This window comes from Neophocaena asiaeorientalis, unplaced genomic scaffold, assembly GCF_003031525.2.
Source record: "Neophocaena asiaeorientalis asiaeorientalis breed wild unplaced genomic scaffold, Neophocaena_asiaeorientalis_V1.1 scaffold198, whole genome shotgun sequence".
In the NCBI taxonomy this organism is placed as follows: Eukaryota; Metazoa; Chordata; class Mammalia; order Artiodactyla; family Phocoenidae; genus Neophocaena; species Neophocaena asiaeorientalis.
Window position 1 is genome coordinate 30707 of NW_020175221.1, and position 19142 is coordinate 49848.

A 19142-nucleotide genomic window follows, 5' to 3' on the forward strand; every position below is an offset into this window, starting at 1 on the left:
TTTGTTTGTTTGTTTTTGGCCTAGGCTGTTTCAAGGCAGAAATGGGCTACTTCAATAAATATTTTCTGATCATCTATTATGTGTCAGGTCATGTCCTAGGCTTTAAATACTATGGCATCTGAAAGAAGGAATAATTTCCAGATTAAGTCCATTTTGTGAAAAAATCTCTCTGAGAGCTACTGAGGGGCATTATGCTTCCCTGGCAGCATGTTCTCCCTGACAAAGCTCAGGATTTGACTGCTGTTTAATTCCTGTTAACAACAGTTCACCCTGCAGTGAAAGATAACAGCCTTCGTACTGCTGATACAAAGATCAAAGGGAGCAGATCTTTTTAAAGATGTTATATTTTCAACTTGGGATGGAGTGAACTGAATCCACATGGCTTTAAAAGGTCCCCCGGAATACCTAAAATCTGACAAAGAAAAGAACACTTGTTATTTCTTAGCCATCTGTTAGGACATAAAAAAAGGCTTGCCAAATGAAAAGCAGCATATGCACACATGACACATCAAAATCGTGAGAAACCTATGCTTTGCTTGACAGGATGAGTTTCCACTCCAGTCTTGATACCTGTGTTGTTTTGTTTGTGGTTTCTCTAAGTGCCATAGCAGATGGGAAATCTTCAAATAGCAAAACCTCATTAAGAACATTATCAAAATTTTCAGGTAATGGTGTAGCATAATGTTTTGAAATTACACCTCTTTTTTACATACTAAGTCTTTTCTTTAGGTCTTACATTAATCTTTTGGACATTTTAAAGGAACACTATATTCATAACAGTACAATATCAAATGGAAACTCAGAGACAGGTATTGCTAAGGTATTGGTATTCATTTTATGCACTCCCACAAAACAGCTATTTTGTTTTATTCTATTTGAATTGCCTGTGAATATTCTATTTGAATATATTGCCTGTGGAGAGGGGATGTCAAGGAGAAATGTAAGATAAAATTACCTGACCAAAAATATGTGTTTGTTTGTTTTCTAGAATGAGAGAGAACTCAAACACATTTAGTTGAGGGATACTGCAGTTGTATATTTAAATGTGTATTTTGTCTAATTTTACCATATTCCTCACTTTGGGATATTCTGTAATAAATATCATGAGGCCCTGATTGCTTTCTTTCCAAAATAATAATTGTGAATTATGTTATGCTATTTATGTCTTATCTTTTTATTCATTTGGTGAATTATCTGTTCATTGTATGCCTTTTGGTAATTTCTTTGCTCATTAATACCTCTACCACTTTTCTTTTTTGCTGATAGCATTGGCAAGAGATTTGGAAAAGGCTGTCCATGGGAATGGAAGAAAGAATCCCTTTGAAAATGGAATCAATGCAGAAGAAGGAAGAACAGGTGGGTGCTGTCTGTCTTCAGCACTGGACTGGGTGTGTGGTTTGATTGATTACACAGTGTGACTTTGGAGGCATTCCTTGACATCCCTTTCTATACCAAAAAATCTCTATTTACTGGCTGACCCTTGAAAACACTTTAAAGATTTTAATTTCACTATTAGAAATAAGGCTAACATCTCTTGGGAACCATAACCATGATATAAATGCAGTCCAAAGTATAGATTACTATTCTAGGATCCTTTCCTTAGGATAGATATTGGAAAAAAAAAAAAGTTTGTTTTAGGAATAAAAGAAGAAAAACAGAATGATGCAGGTATCTTAAGGAGTAAGGAAATAATAGAGTACAAATCTGTAAGGTGAAAGGGCATAGAAAAGAGACCAGAGGTGAAGAACTATTTTCACAATCTGTTCAGGGCCAGTCCCACCCATCAGCTTAGGTGACCTAGAAAGAAAAGGCCTTTCCCTAGAGTTCTGATTGTCATAAATGTTTGCAATATATTTTCAGCATAAATTCTAAGCATTTATTTGATGTGTTGATTTTTCTTGTTTGTTCATTTATCTTTCTAGTTTGAAAAAATTTAAAAATATCATCCCTTTAATTAAAAAAGAAGTCCTACTACCAAGAAGTGCTTGTTTCTTCCACTATATTCTCCCCAGAACATAGTTTGTATGTATCCCAATTAGTGTTATAGAGATTAGAGGCAGGCTTGCATGATGAGGCAGAACATGAACTTTGGAATCAGATAGACTTAGTTTTGGTTACTGACTTTGTCATCTATAAGTTGTGTAGCTTTGGACATGTTCCTTAACTTATCTCTCCCTCAGTTTTCTTGTCTATAAATTGGTGATAATAATACCATGTCATGAGGTTAAGGGGATCGAATGAGACCATATCTGCAAAGCATTTTGTACCAAGCCTGTCACATTTAAACACTCAATAAATGAATGGAAGCCTTGTGGCTGGTAATGGTGATGGTGATCATGACGAGTTATGTGTTTTAACTCAGCAAACATAAAATCCTAAAATTAAGGGATTTTTCTTAGCTATTTTTATGTGCTTTGAGTATAGCATCAAAACTGCATATAGTACACAAAACTGTATAATCTTAAATTAATTGGGGACTTTTTAAAAAAGTTGTTAAAAAAGTTACAATAATGGAATATTAGCCAACAAATGTAGTTGGATTGAAATATATGATAACTTTAGTTGCTAATAAAGTTACCAAATAGAGGTCCTTTGGAAACCTGATTTTTTGATGAGAAAACAAATTTGAAGTTAGCATGTTAATTGACATGAAACAGCATTTCTAAGTTGTTTAAAAATGGTTCTTCCCATAAAGTAGATTAAAAATTTCTTTGTATTTTTCTTTTGTATACAGTTTGTGTCAGCAAAGTTTTGCATTTTATTCTTATTTTATTCAGTAGATATTAAGGAGCACAGTAACAAAACTGAAAGAGATTTGGTAAAATTTGCACAGTGAGTGGAAATTAAAGGAATTGAGAATGTTTGTTGGAAATAACAGAAGATTATGGAGAGGAAGTAATATCAGTCTTCAAATATACATAGAATGTTGTTATGAGTATTTCAATCAAGACTGTTTTGGCTGCAGGTGACAGTAAATCCAACCCAACTAAACGTAAGAAAAAAAGGAATGTTTTAGTTTATGTAACTGAAAGCTGTAGGGAAGTAGTTCTACCTTCATACTGGGCTGAATATTTCAGGACCCCATCACTCTCTTTTTGCACTTCTTCTTCTTTGTCAGCTCCATTCTCATAGAGTCTCTTGCTTCCCATGGACATGATGGTGGTCAGAGGAGCTACACCTTCAAGTCTACTGAAACTATGAGTGTTTCTAATGCTCAACATTTCAGAGCAAAAGTTCTACTCTGAATTAGGTGTCATGCTCATTCCTCAGTTAATAACTATGATCATGGGAGTACTGTGAATCCATGTTTAAATCATTGGCCCAGACCTGGAGATAGTAGCCATCAAAAACACCAGATCCGGGCTTCCCTGGTGGCACAGTGCTTGGGAGTCCGCCTGCCGATGCAGGGGACACGGGTTTGTGCCCCAGTCCGGGAAGATCCCACATGCCATGGAGCGGCTGGGCCCGTGAGCCATGGCCGCTGAGCCTGCGCGTCCAGAGCCTGCGCTCCGCAACGGGAGAGGCCACAACAGTTACAGGCCCGCGTACTGCAAAAAAAACAACAACAAAAAAAACCCCACCAGATCCAAATGTACTGAAGCTTGGCAATTGGTGATATTTCCAGAGAAATACCCAGGTGTGTTCTGAGGAAATAAAGAGAGGATAGCTGCTATAACCTGGAAGATGAAGTCCTGGTGTTCTGTATTGCTCCACAGGACAGAATTGGAATCAATTAGAAGAAATAATTGTAAGGCAGATTTTAGTTCAGCAGAAAGAACTAAGAATTTAAAACTTACAACGAACTAGCACACCTCAAAAGTTAGAGGGCTGCCTGTGAAGCTTGTCTTTGAGTTCCAGCTTGGTACCATCTGTGGTAGACTGGAGTAAATGATCTTTAAGATCTTTTCTTAGTCGGCATGTCATTACTAGATTTCTTCCTTCAAGTTTGGATGAGATAAAGGGATCATATGCTAAATTCTTTTGAGGTAAAGTATGTAAAACATTATTTCCAAGGAACTTCCTTCATGAAAACACAGGGGTCATGGAAGAAGAACCTTCCACAGAAGGCAGCATGTTTCACTGAGAATTCATAGACAACGTAGATGCTCATATAATGTTTCTTGATATTTAAGCTTTAAAAAATTTTCTCCTTATCTTTCTTTTTACAAACTACCCATTTAAGGAAGATAAAACATTAATCTGTCCAGTTTCATAAAATGTAATCTTTTAACTTTTTTTAAGCTCCAAATACTTATTTAAAAAGTAATATAATTTTTTTTTCCACAAAAAAAGAGGGAACTCACAAAGATGATATGATAAACTGATTAAGAGTCACTGCTCTTGGTCTTTAAATAGGTTTCTGTTCATAGGGTTATAAACAGGAAATTAGGGAAGGAAACCAGTAATTTTTGAGCATCAATTACCTGCCAGGTGCTTTATACAATTTATCTCATTAACCCTCACAGTATAATAAGCTCCATTAACATGTGAAGAACTCAATGTTTAAAAAAGTTAATGTACTTCACCTCATTTATTTAACAAAAGCTAAGAACTTGCCCAAGGTCATATTTCTCTTCAGCTGGCAGATCCTAGATTCAAATCTGTATCTATCCATTTCTAAACTCATTCTCACCATGTGGCCTGTCTGAAAAAGAGATGAAAAATATGATCCTGTTTTCTATCAATTCCTGAGAGTATTAGGAAGTTCATTGTTTCCTATTTACTTGATATTTCTGTTGTTGTTCAACTGTAAATGCATAAATTGGAGTGATAGGACTGCAGGGAAATTAGTAAGTGCAGATTACTAAGGCAAAAGAAGAAATCAGAATTGAATCCATAATTCAGTAAAAGACACAAGCCTGTCTGAAAAAGAGATGAAAAATATGATCCTGTTTTCTGTCAATTCCTGAGAGTATTAGGAAGTTCATTTTTCCTATTTACTTGATATTTCTGTTGTTGTTCAACTGTAGATGCATAAATTGGAGTGATAGGACTGCAGGGAAATTAGTAAGTGCAGATTACTAAGGCAAAAGAAGAAATCAGAATTGAATCCATAATTCAGTAAAAGACACAAAAAAGTTGATAGTGCATTATACAATTTTGGAAGATAATGGCAATTGTTTCTATAGGATTCAGTATCCCAAATTATTACCTTATATCTCCTCTACTCTTTATTGAGTTGGAATAGTGATATTCTCTCTTTCTCTGAACTTTTAAAATTGAACCCATTTAAACTTGAAATGTGGATTCAAAACTATTTTTCTTTATGAAGTGAGGAGAGAAGTAGCTTGTTTTGAATTTCAACCCTGTTGTGAATTTGCTGCATTAATTTCTAGCCAAAGATTTTATAACATTTCAAAAGGAAAGTATACTGTTGGAAAGCTTTTACTACTTAACATATTGAAGAATTAATTGTAATATGATTTCCATAGAAAGGTTAATTGGCTTTCCCACAAACAATAAGATGTGAATTAGAAAAGAGAAACAACTATTAGCACTCACGATGGGCTCTAAAATCTTCAGTTTTAAAAAATAAGGGCTGACACATGCAAAGTTGTGATTTCATAAAAATAAATTATTTTCTCCTGTATGAATACCTTGACGTATAGCTATGTTAAAGAAAGGCTTTTGAGAATTTTGAGGAGACTAGGCAAGAAAAAGGAACAATCCCAATAAATGGGAAGGACAGTCAGATAGGGATCTTGGAGAGTCATCTGCTTGGCAGATGTGTGCTTTGGAGTCTGTTAGATGGATGTTTATTTAACATTTATATCTGATGCTCAGTAAATGAATTGTTGCTGCAATGGAAATCTTACAGGGTATTTAAAAGAGTTTACAGCTTGCTGTGGGAAGTTAAAATTTCTTACAATATTTTGGCTAAGAACAACCAACAATTCTTAGCTGGTTTTAGGTCTGACAATGGACAATAAAGAGTAATAACACATTTCTTAGTTTTACTTTGGTTGGGTCAGTTATTTAATACCAGAAAGGCACACATATCTTCTGAGAAATCACAGAGTATGGCCTGTGTAAAGATGAACTATAGTAAAAGGGCTAAGTGGTACTGCAGAGGAGAATAGCAAGAGAATAGAATCTGTATGTAATTTGTGCTCTTTGCAACTTCAAGACTGTAACCTTGGGCAGTTTACTTCACTTCATCATCTGTAAACCGGAGTTAAAGAGAAACTATATTGTGGGGTTGGTGTAAGAATCAAGATATATATGAGTGCCCAGTAGATAGTAGAGATGCAGTAAATTTTTACTCCAACTTGATTGAAATAACAGAGAATTAGAAGGATCCAGGGAATCAGTGGAGAGAACACGTGGCAAGAAACTTTTAATATTTATGATTGATCATTATTTTGTCAATATTGAATGTAATTATTGCATACAAAACAGCACAAGCTCAAGTGGTGGAAGACCTGAGTTCTAGTAACAATAGCTACTAACTAGCTGTGTAGATATTAGTCTAGATTTGATTTAAGATACTTTCTAGATCTTTTAATTTTTAAATTATTTCTAAATGACCTTTTAAAATATGAATTTTATAAACAATGTATATTTCATCCATTCACATTTATTACAGAGCATTTAATGAGTACCTAATTCTGCACAAGGCATTGCTTTAAGCCAACTTTCTGACTTGGGTGACTGATGACACAGAGTAGGATAACGAATACAGTCAGCCCTCTGTATTCGCAGATTCTGCAACCCTGGATTCAACCAACCTTGGATCAAAATATTTGAAAGGAAATTCCAGAAAGTTCCAAAAAACAAAACTTGAATTTGCTATGCCCTGGAAACTAGTTACATAGCATTTTCATTATATTCACAACTATTTACATAGCATTTACATGCTATTGGGTATTATATGTAATGTAAAGATGATGTAAAGTATGCAGGAGGATGTGAGTAGATTATATGCAAACACTACAACATTTTGTATAAGGGACTTGAGCATCTGCAGATTTTGGTATCCATGGGGGTTCTGGAACAAATCCCCTATGGATACCAAGGGATGACTGTATAGGAGAAGATAAGTTTAGCTTTGAAAATATTATACTCATGGAATTTATAAGCAGAGTTTATCAGAGAAAATTGGATTCAGCTGCTGAAGAGATAGGTCTGTGCTGAAGAAAAATGCTTTGAGATTTGAAACCATGCGTCTAGATGAGCTTTTAGGGTACTCCAACATTTAAAAAATAGGTAAAAGAAAATGTGCTCCCAAGGAATTTTAAGAAAAACCTCCTGAGGAGGTGGGGAATTTCAAGAAAGATTTAGGTCATGGAAGCCATGATATGAGAGTTTCTGAAAGAGAGAATGGGCAAATGATGGTGAGGAATAATGTAAAAAGTGAATTAAACAATTTGGGAGTATTTTGATATCTCTAGGAAGGGCAGTCAGTGGAGAAGTCAGAATGGAAAAAAAAATATTGAAGCAAATTGAAGAATGAACAGCTTACTTTAAAAAATCCAGCCAGAGTAAAATGTTCCCTCAGAAAGTTTGGTTGTGAAGGCAGGAAGAGATTGTGCAATATTCTGATGGGAAGCATTGGAGAGAAGGTAAAGAGGATCACAGACATGGAGATTAGATTCCAGATTTAGTATGTGTTGTTTTCCTGGTTCTTTACTATATCCCTTTAAGAAGGATATCCAAACTTTTATTTTACTTTAATGTCTGTGGTTAATGCTCTTCAATCTACTCAACCAACACGTATCTAGTAACACCTCAAGTGTTTCTGCAAGTGCTCTGTAGTGCTTTTGCACTTCACAATGAATTAGGAAGACTTATGGTCAACCAATGATGTAGATAGGTTTGAAATGTGCGACTTGAATAAGGCAGTGTGTCTTCATAGAATCTACTCTAGGCACATGTTCTTTTTCTGTACAAGAGCAACAAAGCAGCTTGCTTGTATGGGAATTTGACCAGGTTCATTTAAAGCTATTATAGTACAGCCCAAGAATTTGGAAGGTTTTCTACAGTGACCTCTGACCTAGTTCACATTTATTTATTAATACATATTAGGCTTTTTCTGGCCTTTTCCTCTGGAATGATTGCAGAAAAGAATGAGCTGTAACGTTTCCCTGTGAGTTCAGCTTTAACCTAATATGTTGATTTCCAACTCCGAAGAACCAGTGGTTTCGATGCATTACAGTCCTAATAGTTTTTGGAAACAGGGTGATGAACACTGTAAGTGAAGTCTGTGGCCTTCTGATCTAGGTGGTCAACCCAGTAGGAAGGATGCAAATACAAACCTTGTGCTGAGATTCCAGCTCACTTGACTTGCCAGGAGTTTTCTCTAGTCTGTTCCCAGGACAACACTGCACCTGCTTCTGGCTTGTGGATATTTGTTTTTCCTGTTGGCAAAAGTATCACTGCTGTTGAATAGGCACAGTTCCTGTCTCCCAGTACTTGCCTCACAACCATTTGTCTTTCTGGAATCTTACATCCCACATTTGTAAGGGCAAATCCACTTTGATGTGTCTGCCAGTCCTCACACTGTGAAGCAGTTCCGTTACTCTTCAAGTTCTCAGACATCTAGATACGAAGGCAACTCTTACTGGATACCTTTTAAAAGAGAGAATCTGTTCACTTTGGAATTTTCAACAACCCTTATCTTTATAAGGAAGAAACTCAAATATAAAAGAACTGTAATTCATACTCAGTTTATACTCAGTCAACAAATTGCTGAAGTTGATTCAAAAGGTACCAGTTAAGAGGCCTATGTGAAGGCTGTGAAAATAATATGCATCTAGTTAAATGCTGTGTCCTTTTGAAATTTGAATTATAACTCAGCAAAGGCAGACTTGGAGAAGCTTAGCGTATACAATTGCAGCCAAATCTGACAGGATTAGAAAAACTGCTAGATTTGCTTTTCTCTAACCAATTCAATTTGGTCAGTGAATTTCTTATTTTAACTCATGTGTTAATAGTCAACCTTTACTGTACATGAAGCACTGTGAAGGGCTACAGAACAATGGAGGTATTGGCCTCTGTTTAAAAAGAATGATCTGGGCTTCCCTGGTGGCGCAGTGGTTGAGAGTCCGCCTGCTGATGCAGGGGACACGAGTTCGTGCCCCGGTCCGGGAGGATCCCACATGCTGTGGAGCGGCTGGGCCCGTGAGCCATGGCCGCTGAGCCTGTGCTCCGCAATGGGAGAGGCCACAACAGTGAGAGGCCCACGTACAGCAAAAAAAAAAAAAAAAGAATGATCTATTTTTTAGACTCTCGTGTAATATTGAAGGGGTCTGCAAGAACATAAAGAAAAAGAATAACTGTGAGTAAGGAGAGGTAATCATGGTATTTTGGGGTGGTCAAAATATACATTATTAAAGGATGGGTGTCTTAGCACTGGCAATGCTGAGATAAATTCTTAGATATTCTCAGAAACCCTTGTTCCATGTAGCCTATAAAGATGTAACAGAGATGAAGATGGAGCTCTCTGAGATGGGCAGTGGGTATCAGAGTGAGAGGAAGGAATGGTTGCCTTCATTCCATTTTTTTCAAATGTTGCTAGTTATTACACTTTCGAGCATAGGTTGAAGGTAGCAAGACAGTTGGAAACATGAAAGGGTAGTGTAAATCTATTATTTTCTCATCACCTATTATTTCCTCATTATTTGCTCAAGTTCAGTTACAGTTATAATGTTTACCTTGGGAGTTTGTCACTGTTTCACTTTGAAAAATGAATTAAGTTTACTAATTGGTTTTGGCGTGAAATTAATGCAATTTTAAAGTTAAGAATGATCTATTCCAACTCTCAGTTTTATTGATGATGAAATCGAGGTCCAGAGAGACTGAGTGACTGGTCCAGGGATACATAAAAATCTGTTGGCTGAGAAAGTAACAAACTGGTATTCTGACTCCATCTAGCATTCTTTCCACTACTTCATATTACCACACATCCAAAATAATTTATTTGTGTATGAGTGTGTGTGTGTGTGTGATGTGCTGCAAAGGTGCCGTAATGTTGTATATGGCCCCTGACACTAGTGCAGGAGACGTCCTGCTGTCAAGATAGCTTCTGCTTAAAGTGCTAACCTAAATAGTATTGGGGAGCTATAAACCAACATGAAACCATACTTGAAAATGTGAGTACGTACCACTTTTCTGCCTCTAGATTTTCCACTAAACCTTCCTGTATACAAATACAGATTTACTTTAAGGAAAAAATAGTCATGGCTTTTAGCCTTTATATCTACGGTTTTCTTTGTTCTTTTTCTTCTATCGCTCCCTCCCTCCTTTCCTTTTTTTCTTTTTTTCTATTGGTGATCATGATGATTTCTCAAGCCCATACAAGCCATTGTACCACAAAACATAATGTTATATTCATAGTGAGTTTGAGGACATAGTATGGAGGGGGAAACATACAATAGCATCTCCTGTTGTACCAAACACTTAATTTTACAGGGTATTTTCTCACATATTACCTCATATAATCTACACAGTACTTTGTATCCTTTAATTCCATTTTTAAATTTTAGAAATTATATATAGAAATTGAGTATCAAAGAGGGAGAGCAACTTGTCTAAGTCTAACCTGGTATCTAGCAACAGAACCGGTGGCCGGCGTGTGTTTGTTGCTTTTGTTGGTGCTCATACAGCCTCATGCTCTGCAGAGTCCCCATAATGAGGATTTCATGCCTGGCAGCAGCCATTGCACTAACTTCTGGCAATTTAGTGAGGCACAAGGCGAGTGGGTCTATCACCCTCCTCCTTTTCTGGCTACATGGTGAATTTGTGGTGTGTATTCTTAAAGTCCCCTCCTTCCGTCAGGTTCCTTGAGTTCCTAGGGGGCCCTCAGTGGGTCTGATACAGGCTGCGCCTCAACTACACTTTGGTAGTGTTTCTTTCTTCATCTTTTCTAGAACATTTCCTATCCCCTCACCCCCAGTTTCCTCATTTTCCAAGGGCAATTGGGTCAAGGTATTAATGACTATTTTAATTATCTCAAATAACATATTTGTGTTCTTAAAATGGTCCTTTTTTTTTAAAGAATGAGGACTATATCATGATGTGAATTTCCTGCGTCAAATAACAGGGGAGCTATCTGGAGTGAGCATCAGCCTCTCCTGTCCATTGTTAGAGATTTTCCTAGCTATCTACCTAAAGAGGTAAAAACAGAGGCATTATCATTCATTTTGGGGAAGGCTACCAGGATCATCTCTTTTTTTAATCTGATAATTCCTAGAAATGATATTGTGAAATACATAGCCCTTACTTTAGTGTTCCCATAAATCATGGCTGTGGAAAAAAAAGTGGAGTCTCTCTTTCCCCTACAGATAATGGTTAAGACAAAATATTTTATCTCTATTTTAGCTAAAATTGTGGCATTATGAAATTTCTTTATTGTGTGGAGATGAAAGAGAAAGGTATGGTAAGATCATTCAGTATCTGTCTATATTTGTAGGGAGTGGGAAGGTGTGGTTGGCAGAGTAATGACCCCCAAAGATGCCCATGCCTTAATCTTCAGAACCTGTGAATATGTTACTTTACATGCCCAATGTGGTTAAGATTAAAGACACTGAGAAGGAGAGATCATCTTAGATTATTTGGTTGGTCCCAGTGTAATCACACAAGTTCTTAAATGCAGAGAATCTTTCTTGGCTGCATTAAACAAAAGAGATAGCAGCATGAGAATGATTCAGCCTGAAGTTACTGGCTTTAAAGATGGAGGAAGGGGTCATGTACCAAGGAATGTCAGTAGCCTCTAGAAGATGGAAAAGGCAAGGAAAAAATTCTCCCCTAGAGCCCCTAGAAATGACTACAGCCCAGGTGATACCTTGATTTTAAGCCCAGTGATACCTATGTTGAGATTTGAACTTCAGGACTGTAAAGAAGGATATTGGAAAAAAAGTAACTGACATGTTAAGTGAATACAATCCAGTGAGGTTAATAAAAAAAAGTTAACATTTTTATAATGCCTATTATGCACCAGACACTTTTCTAAGAATAAAACTTTCAAGAACCGAATGTCTCCTTTTTCTTAACCTAATTTTGCAAAAGAAAAACTTCGTTAATTTCTTCAAGGTCATACAGCTGGTGTGTGGTGGAGCTAGGATTTGAACCCAGACCATATGGCCTCAGAGTCTTAGGTTTAGAATCAAGTTACAGTGTTCATGTTCTTAACGACTACACCAAAATACATCACTGCTCTCATTTTGGCAAAAGCAAAGTGCCAAGAAGTTTGGTTTCTTTCCCAGATTTACAGAGCCAGTGGAAAACCTATGACCACTCTATTTTATCAGAAAAGCCTTTTTCTTCGTTCCTCTCTTCCTCCTTCCCTCCTATCTCTTTCTTCCTTTTTTCTTCTTTATTCTTTCTTCCTTCCTTTCTTCTCTCTTTCTTTTGAAAAAACAGTACAGTTTGGCATAAGTATAATTCTTCATTAACTTTTTTATCTCAGTGTTGGAAAAGGGGAAACTTTTCTGCTGAAACTGTATTCCTAGTTCATTAGAAGTCTATGATCAAATAGTTTGTTGGAATTTTAGCCATGTTGCATTTTCTATTAACCCATCTTTTTTCCTTAAATAAAATATAAATGGTTTTAAATTATGCAAATATTTCATGCTTCTTTGCAAACTATTTTTGAAATACAAGATATAGAATGAAAACTATCACCTCACATTTACCACCCAGAGACAACCATTTTCAGTGTTTCTTTTCTGCCCCCATCTTTCTCTGGGCATACTTTTACATGGTTGAAATCCAAGTATATCTTTCAATGGTAGTGTAATATTTTATCTTAAGTAATATATAGGCAAACCTTGGAAATATTGCAGATTTAGTTCCAAATCACCACAATAAAGAAAATATTGCAATAAAGCAAGTTACATGAAATTTTTGGTTTCCCAATGCACATAAAACTTATGTTTACTCTATACTGTAGGCTATTAAGTACACAAGGGCATTATGTATTAAAAATAATGTACATTTCTTAATTTAAAAATACTTTATTGCTTAAAAATCATAACCATCACCTGAGCCTTTAGTGAATTGTAATCTTTTTGCTGGTGGAAGGTCTTGCCTCGATGTTGATATCTGCTGACTGATCAGGACAGTTGTTGAAGATTGGTGTAGCTGTGGCAATTTCTTAAAATAAGACAACAGTGAAGTTTTCCACATTGATACACTCTTCCTTTCAGGAACAGTCTCTCTGTAGCATGCAATGCCGTTTGATAGCGTTTTACCCACAGTAGAACTTCTTTCAAAATTTAAGTTAATTTTCTCAAAACTTGCTTAGTTTTATCAACTAAGTTTATGTAATATTCTAAGTCCTTTGTTGTCTTTTCAACACTCTTCACAGCATCTTCACCAGGAGTAGGTTCCATCTCAAAAAACCACTTTCTTTGCTCATCCGTAAGAAACAACTCCTCATCCATTAAAATTTTATCACGAGATTACAGCAATGCAGTTACATGTTCAGGATCCACTTCTAATTCTAGTTCTCTTGCTATTTCTACCTCTGCAGTGACTCCCTCCACTGAAGTCTTGAACCTCTCAAAGTCATCCATGAGGGTTGGAATCAACTTCTTTGAAACTTCTGTTAAATATGGATATTTTGACCTCTTTACATGAATCGTAAATGTTCTTAATGACATCTAGAACGGTGAATCCTTTCTAGAAGGTTTCATTTGACTTTGCCCAGATCCATTAGAGGAATCACTATCTACGGCAGCTATAGTCTTATGAAATGGATTTCTCAAATAATACTTAAAAGTCAAAATTACTCCTTGATCCCTGAACTGCAGAACAGGTGTTGTGTTAGCAGTAATAAAAACACCATTAATCTCACTGTAATCTCCATCAAAGCTTTTTGGGTGACCACGTACATTGACAGTGTACTAGCCTTCTCAGCGTGAAGCTAAACAAAACAAAGTAATTTTCACACACTTATTTCATAGACAACAACATCCCTCACTTAAGATGCAATCAATCATAAAGGGGCATTACTTATGGACTTTAACTGAACCAGAAGCCAAGTTGATGTATTTCATGAAGAAACTGAATATGAGAGAAAAATAATACAAGCTTGGATGTTGCTAATGAGGACAAATAAAGAAATGGTCAGTTTACCAAGATCTTGAAATACAACAAAATAGACTGAGAATTAAATAATTCACGTCTAGAGAGTTATTTTCTTTTATATTTATTTTAGCTGCTTTTTTGTTTGCTTGTATTTTTTGCCTCTTAATTATTATTACTTACTGAAGCAAGAGTATAGAATTGTCATTATAATAAAAGGTCTGTCTGTTAACTCTATGGATCTGGTTTTAATACTGGACTCTTGCTTTAGGCAGACTTTCCGTTTTGCTGTGTTGCATTTTGCTTTGTTTTGGCAGACCCTAACACAGCATTGTACATATCTTGGAGATGTTAGACTAACGGTTTGCAGTATAGGCTCTGGGAACAGATATGTGTTAAAAATCACAGCTATTACATTTACCAACGTGTATCTTTAGGCAAGGTATCTAACTCTTTAAAGTTTCTGTTTCCTTATCTATGAAACTGAGATAATAATAGAATCTGCATTTTATGGTTGAGGGAAAATTAAATGAAGCATTGCAAACTCTTAAGGACAGTGCCTAATAATAATAGCAATAATAGCAAATAATAGTTGTTACTATCATCATTCCCATCATCCCCGTCATTATAATCTTTTTACCCCTCTGATTGTTTGTAATATGAGTTATTTCTGCTCCAAGTATAAAGCTCTGGAACTCTACCCCTCATTTCCTTGTCTTTCTTTTTTAATTATAAATCAGAATATTTAATTTTAATAGATCTTTATTGGAGTATAATTGCTTCACAATACTGTGTTAGTTTCTGTTGTACAACAAAGTGAATTAGCCATATGCATATATATATCTCCATATCCCTTCCCTCTTAAGCCTCCCTCCCACCCTCCCTATCCCACATCTCTAGGTCATCACAAAGCACTGAACTGATCTCCCTGTGCTATGCAGCTGCTTCCCACTAGCTATTTTACTTTCAGTAGTGTATATATGTCGATGCTACCCTCACTTTGCCCCAGCTTCCCCCTGAAACCTCCCTTGTCCTCAAGTCCATTCTCTATGTCTATGTCTTTATTCCTGCCCTGCTACTGTAGGTTCATCAGTACCACTTTTTTTTTGAATTTATTTAATTTATTTTTTATACAGCAGGTTCTTATTAGTCATCAATTTTATACACATCAGTGTATACATGTCAATCCCAATCTCCCAATTCATCACAACACCATCCCCAACCCCCGCAGCTTTCCCGCTTTGGTGTCCATACATTTCTTCCCTACATCTGTGTCTCAGCTTCTGCCCTGCAAACCAGTTCTTCTGTACCACTTTTCTAGGTTCCACATACATGCGTTCATATACGATATTTGATTTTCTCTTTCTGGCTCACTTTACTTTGTATGACAGTCTCTAGATCCATCCACATCTCAATAAACAACTCAATTTCGTTCCTTTTTATGGCTAATATGCCATTGTATATATGTACCATATCTTCTTTATCCATTCATCTGTCAATGGGCATTTAGGTTGCTTCCATGTCCTGGCTATTGTAAATAGTGCTGCAATGAACATAGGGGTTCATGTGTCTTTTTGAATTATGGTTTCTCATAATTCCCAGTAGTGGGATCATTGGAATATATGGTAATTCTATTTTTACTTTTTTAAGGAACCTCCATACTGTTCTCCATAGTGGCTGAATTAATTTACATTCCCACCAACAGTGCAAGAGGGTTCCCTTTTCTCCACACCTCTCCAGCGTTTGTTTGTAGATTTTCAGATGATGCCCAATCTAGCTGGTGTGAGGTGACAGCTCATTATAGTTTTGACTTGCATTTCGCTAATAATTAGTGATGTTGAGCAGCTTTTCATGTGCTTCTTGGCCATCTGTATGCCATCTTTGGAGAAATGTCTATTTAGGTCTTCTGCCCATTTTTGGATTGGGTTATTTGTTTCTTTAATATTGAGCTGCATGAGCTGTTTATATATTTTGGAGATTAATCCTTTGTTCATTGATTCATTTCTGAATATTTTCTCCCATTCTGAGGGTTGTCTTTTTGTCTTGTTAAAGATTAGTTGACCATAGGTGTGTGGGTTTATCTCTGGGGTTTCTATCTTGTTCCATTGATCTATGTTTCTGTTTTTGTGCCAGGACCACATTCTCTTGATTACTGTAGCTTTGTAGTTTAGTCTGAAGTCAGGAAAATACATATTGATAATTACCTTAAAGATGAATAGATAAAATGCTCCAACCAAAAGACAAAGGCTCACTGAATGGATACAAAAATACCCATATGTATGCTGTTTACAAGAGACCCACTTCAGACCTAGGGACACATACTGACTGAAAGTGGCGGGATGGAAAAAGTTATGCTATGCAAATGGAAATCAAAAGAAAGCTGGAGTAGCAATACTCATATCAGATAAAATAGACTTTAGAATAAAGAATGTTACAAAAGAGAAGGAAGGACACTACATAATGATCAAGGGATCAATCAGAGAAGAAGATATAACCATTTTCTTTTTAAGATTCCATATATATGTGTTAGCATACGGTATTTGTTTTTCTCTTTCTGACTTACTTCACTCTGTATGACAGACTTATACTTTACAACATTCACTCATTCATCAACAAACATTTATCTAGAGCAAAATAGATTAAATCTGAATGCAAGGATGTTATATGCCTGTGAGAGAAGATAGATAATGAACAAATAAGCCAATAAATATTCAGTGTGTCAGATGATCTTAAGTGTTATGGAGAAAAATGAAACAGGGCAAGGGAGACAGGCAGGGCCAGAGGTGGGAGTGGGGGTGCCATGGGACAAAGATAGGTTGTTATTTATACAAAGTGGTAAAAACCCCTGACAAAGGATATTTGAGCTATCTTGAATGGAATGAAAGATAAGAAAAAGTAACATTCTCAGTCAAGGAAACATGACTGCCTGTTCAAGAACCAGCAAGACAGGCTGTGTGGTGGACAGAGAGAGTAATCAAATGGAAGAGTGACAGGAGATGAAATAAAAAATGGGGGATGGGCACATTATGCAGGGGCTTGTAGGCCATTGTCATGGCTTTGATTTTTACCCTGGGTAACATAGAAAACCACTGGACAGTAGTGAACAGAAGAATAGGCAAAGGCAGAAGTGGAGAATCAGGGGAGGCTATTTCAGTATCCTAGGTGAGAATGTGATGACTTACACCAAGAGATAGCAGCAGTGATAGTGATAGAGAATTGGTTGGAATATGAAAAAATATATATATTTGCATGCCATTTAATATATCATTATATATAATTTATATACATTTATCTAATACATATATTTGTATAATATATTTAATATAGAGAGATATATAATTATCATCATTTTTTTGTGGTTGTACAGTAATGTGCCTGAACTCAGAGTTTGAATCTCACACCCACTAGACAGCATGATGTCAGGAGGAATATTAGCAAGTAGGAAACAGATATATTTCAAATGTTTGACAACCTTGCCAGTGGCAAGTCTTATAGCATTTATTACCTTAAATATTTCATTATACCCATTTTGTGATTGATATTAGTTCCTCAGAACATACATTGACAGCCAGCTCTAGATATATTATGCCTCTTTTTTTATGAGAATTTTTTCTTTCTTTCTTTTTTTCAATGCATACCCTTTTTTCAGCCTGGACTTTGTATCATATCAGGTAATTTCAACTAAAAACATTATTAAACAAAACAGTTACAGAAAGACATACAATCAAATGCATGACTTAATGAATTGTAAAATAAATATCCTTCCAGACTATATCAGGTAAAGAAGTAAAGCTTTGCCAACCACTCTAGAAGCCCTTTAAGTTCTGGTCATAACCCCTTTTCTCCTCCCTTAAATAACCACTCTCCTGACTTTTAGAGTGATGACTTCCTTGCATTTCTTTCTTTATATTTTTCCTTTATATATAAAAGTTTCACATGTACAACATTATATTTTGACTTCTGTATACACTGTAGCATGCTCATCAACAAAAGTTTAATTTCCATTCCTCACCATACAGTTGACTCCCTTTACTCATTTTGTTCTTCCACATCTCTCTTCCTCTGGTAACCACTACTTTGTTCTCTGTATCAATGTGTTTGTTTTTGTTTGGTTTCATTTGTTCACTTATTTTATTTTACTTTTTAAAATATTATATGTATGAGTGAAATCATGCAGTATTTGTCTTTCTCCATCTGACTTATTTCATTTAGTGTAATGCCTTCAAGATCCATCCATGTTGTCACAAATGGATGCAGGAATGGTACAACATCCACAAATCAATCAATATGATGCACCATATTAACAAAATGAAAGATAAAAATTATATGATTTTCTCAATAGATGCAGAAAAGCATTTGTCAAGACTTAACACCTATTTATAATAAAAACTCTCAATAAAATAGGTATAGCAGTAATGTATCTCAACATAATAAAGAACATATATGACAAACCCACAGTTAATATCACACTAAATGGTGAAAAACTGAAAGCTATCCCTCTATGATCAGGGATAAAAAAGGATGCCCACTTTCACCACTTTTACTCAACATAGTATTGGAAATCCTAGACAGAGCAATTAGGCAAGAAAAAGAAATTAAAAACACACAAATTGGAAAGGAAGAAGTAAAATTGTCACCATTTTGCATGACATAATTTTATGTAGAGAAATCACAAAAGACTCCACCAAAAAACTATTAGAAATAATAAATGAATACTGTACATTTGCAGGTAGAAAAACAATATACAGATATCTCTTATGTTTCTATACACTAACAATGAACTAGGAGAAAGAGAAATTAAAAAAATAATCCCATTTACAATTATTACAAAAAGAATAAAATACCTAGGGATAAATTTAACCCATTAGGTGAAAGCCTTGTAAACTGAAAACTTTAAGACATTATTGAAAGAAATTAAAGAAGACACAAAGACATAGATATTTAGTTTTCATGGACTGGAAGAATTAACATTGTTAAAATGTCTATATTATCTAAAGCAATCTACAGATTCAATGCATCCCTTATCAAAATCCCAGTGACACTTTTTACAGAAATAGAGCAAAAAATCCTAAAATTTATATGGAACCATGAAAGAGCCCTAATAGCCAAAGCAATCC

At 35.7% G+C, this 19142-nt stretch overlaps 1 protein-coding gene across 1 annotated transcript in view; it reads left to right on the plus strand.

Annotated features, from left to right (window-relative positions):
• Window positions 1-19142, plus strand: part of LOC112413390 (enolase-phosphatase E1-like) — a 104507-nt gene that overhangs the window by 5489 nt on the left and 79876 nt on the right. Inside the window, exon 3 of the mRNA XM_024765339.1 lies at window positions 1267-1356. Coding sequence (XP_024621107.1) covers window positions 1267-1356 — 90 coding nt within the window. The remainder of the gene's footprint in view (window positions 1-1266; window positions 1357-19142) is intronic.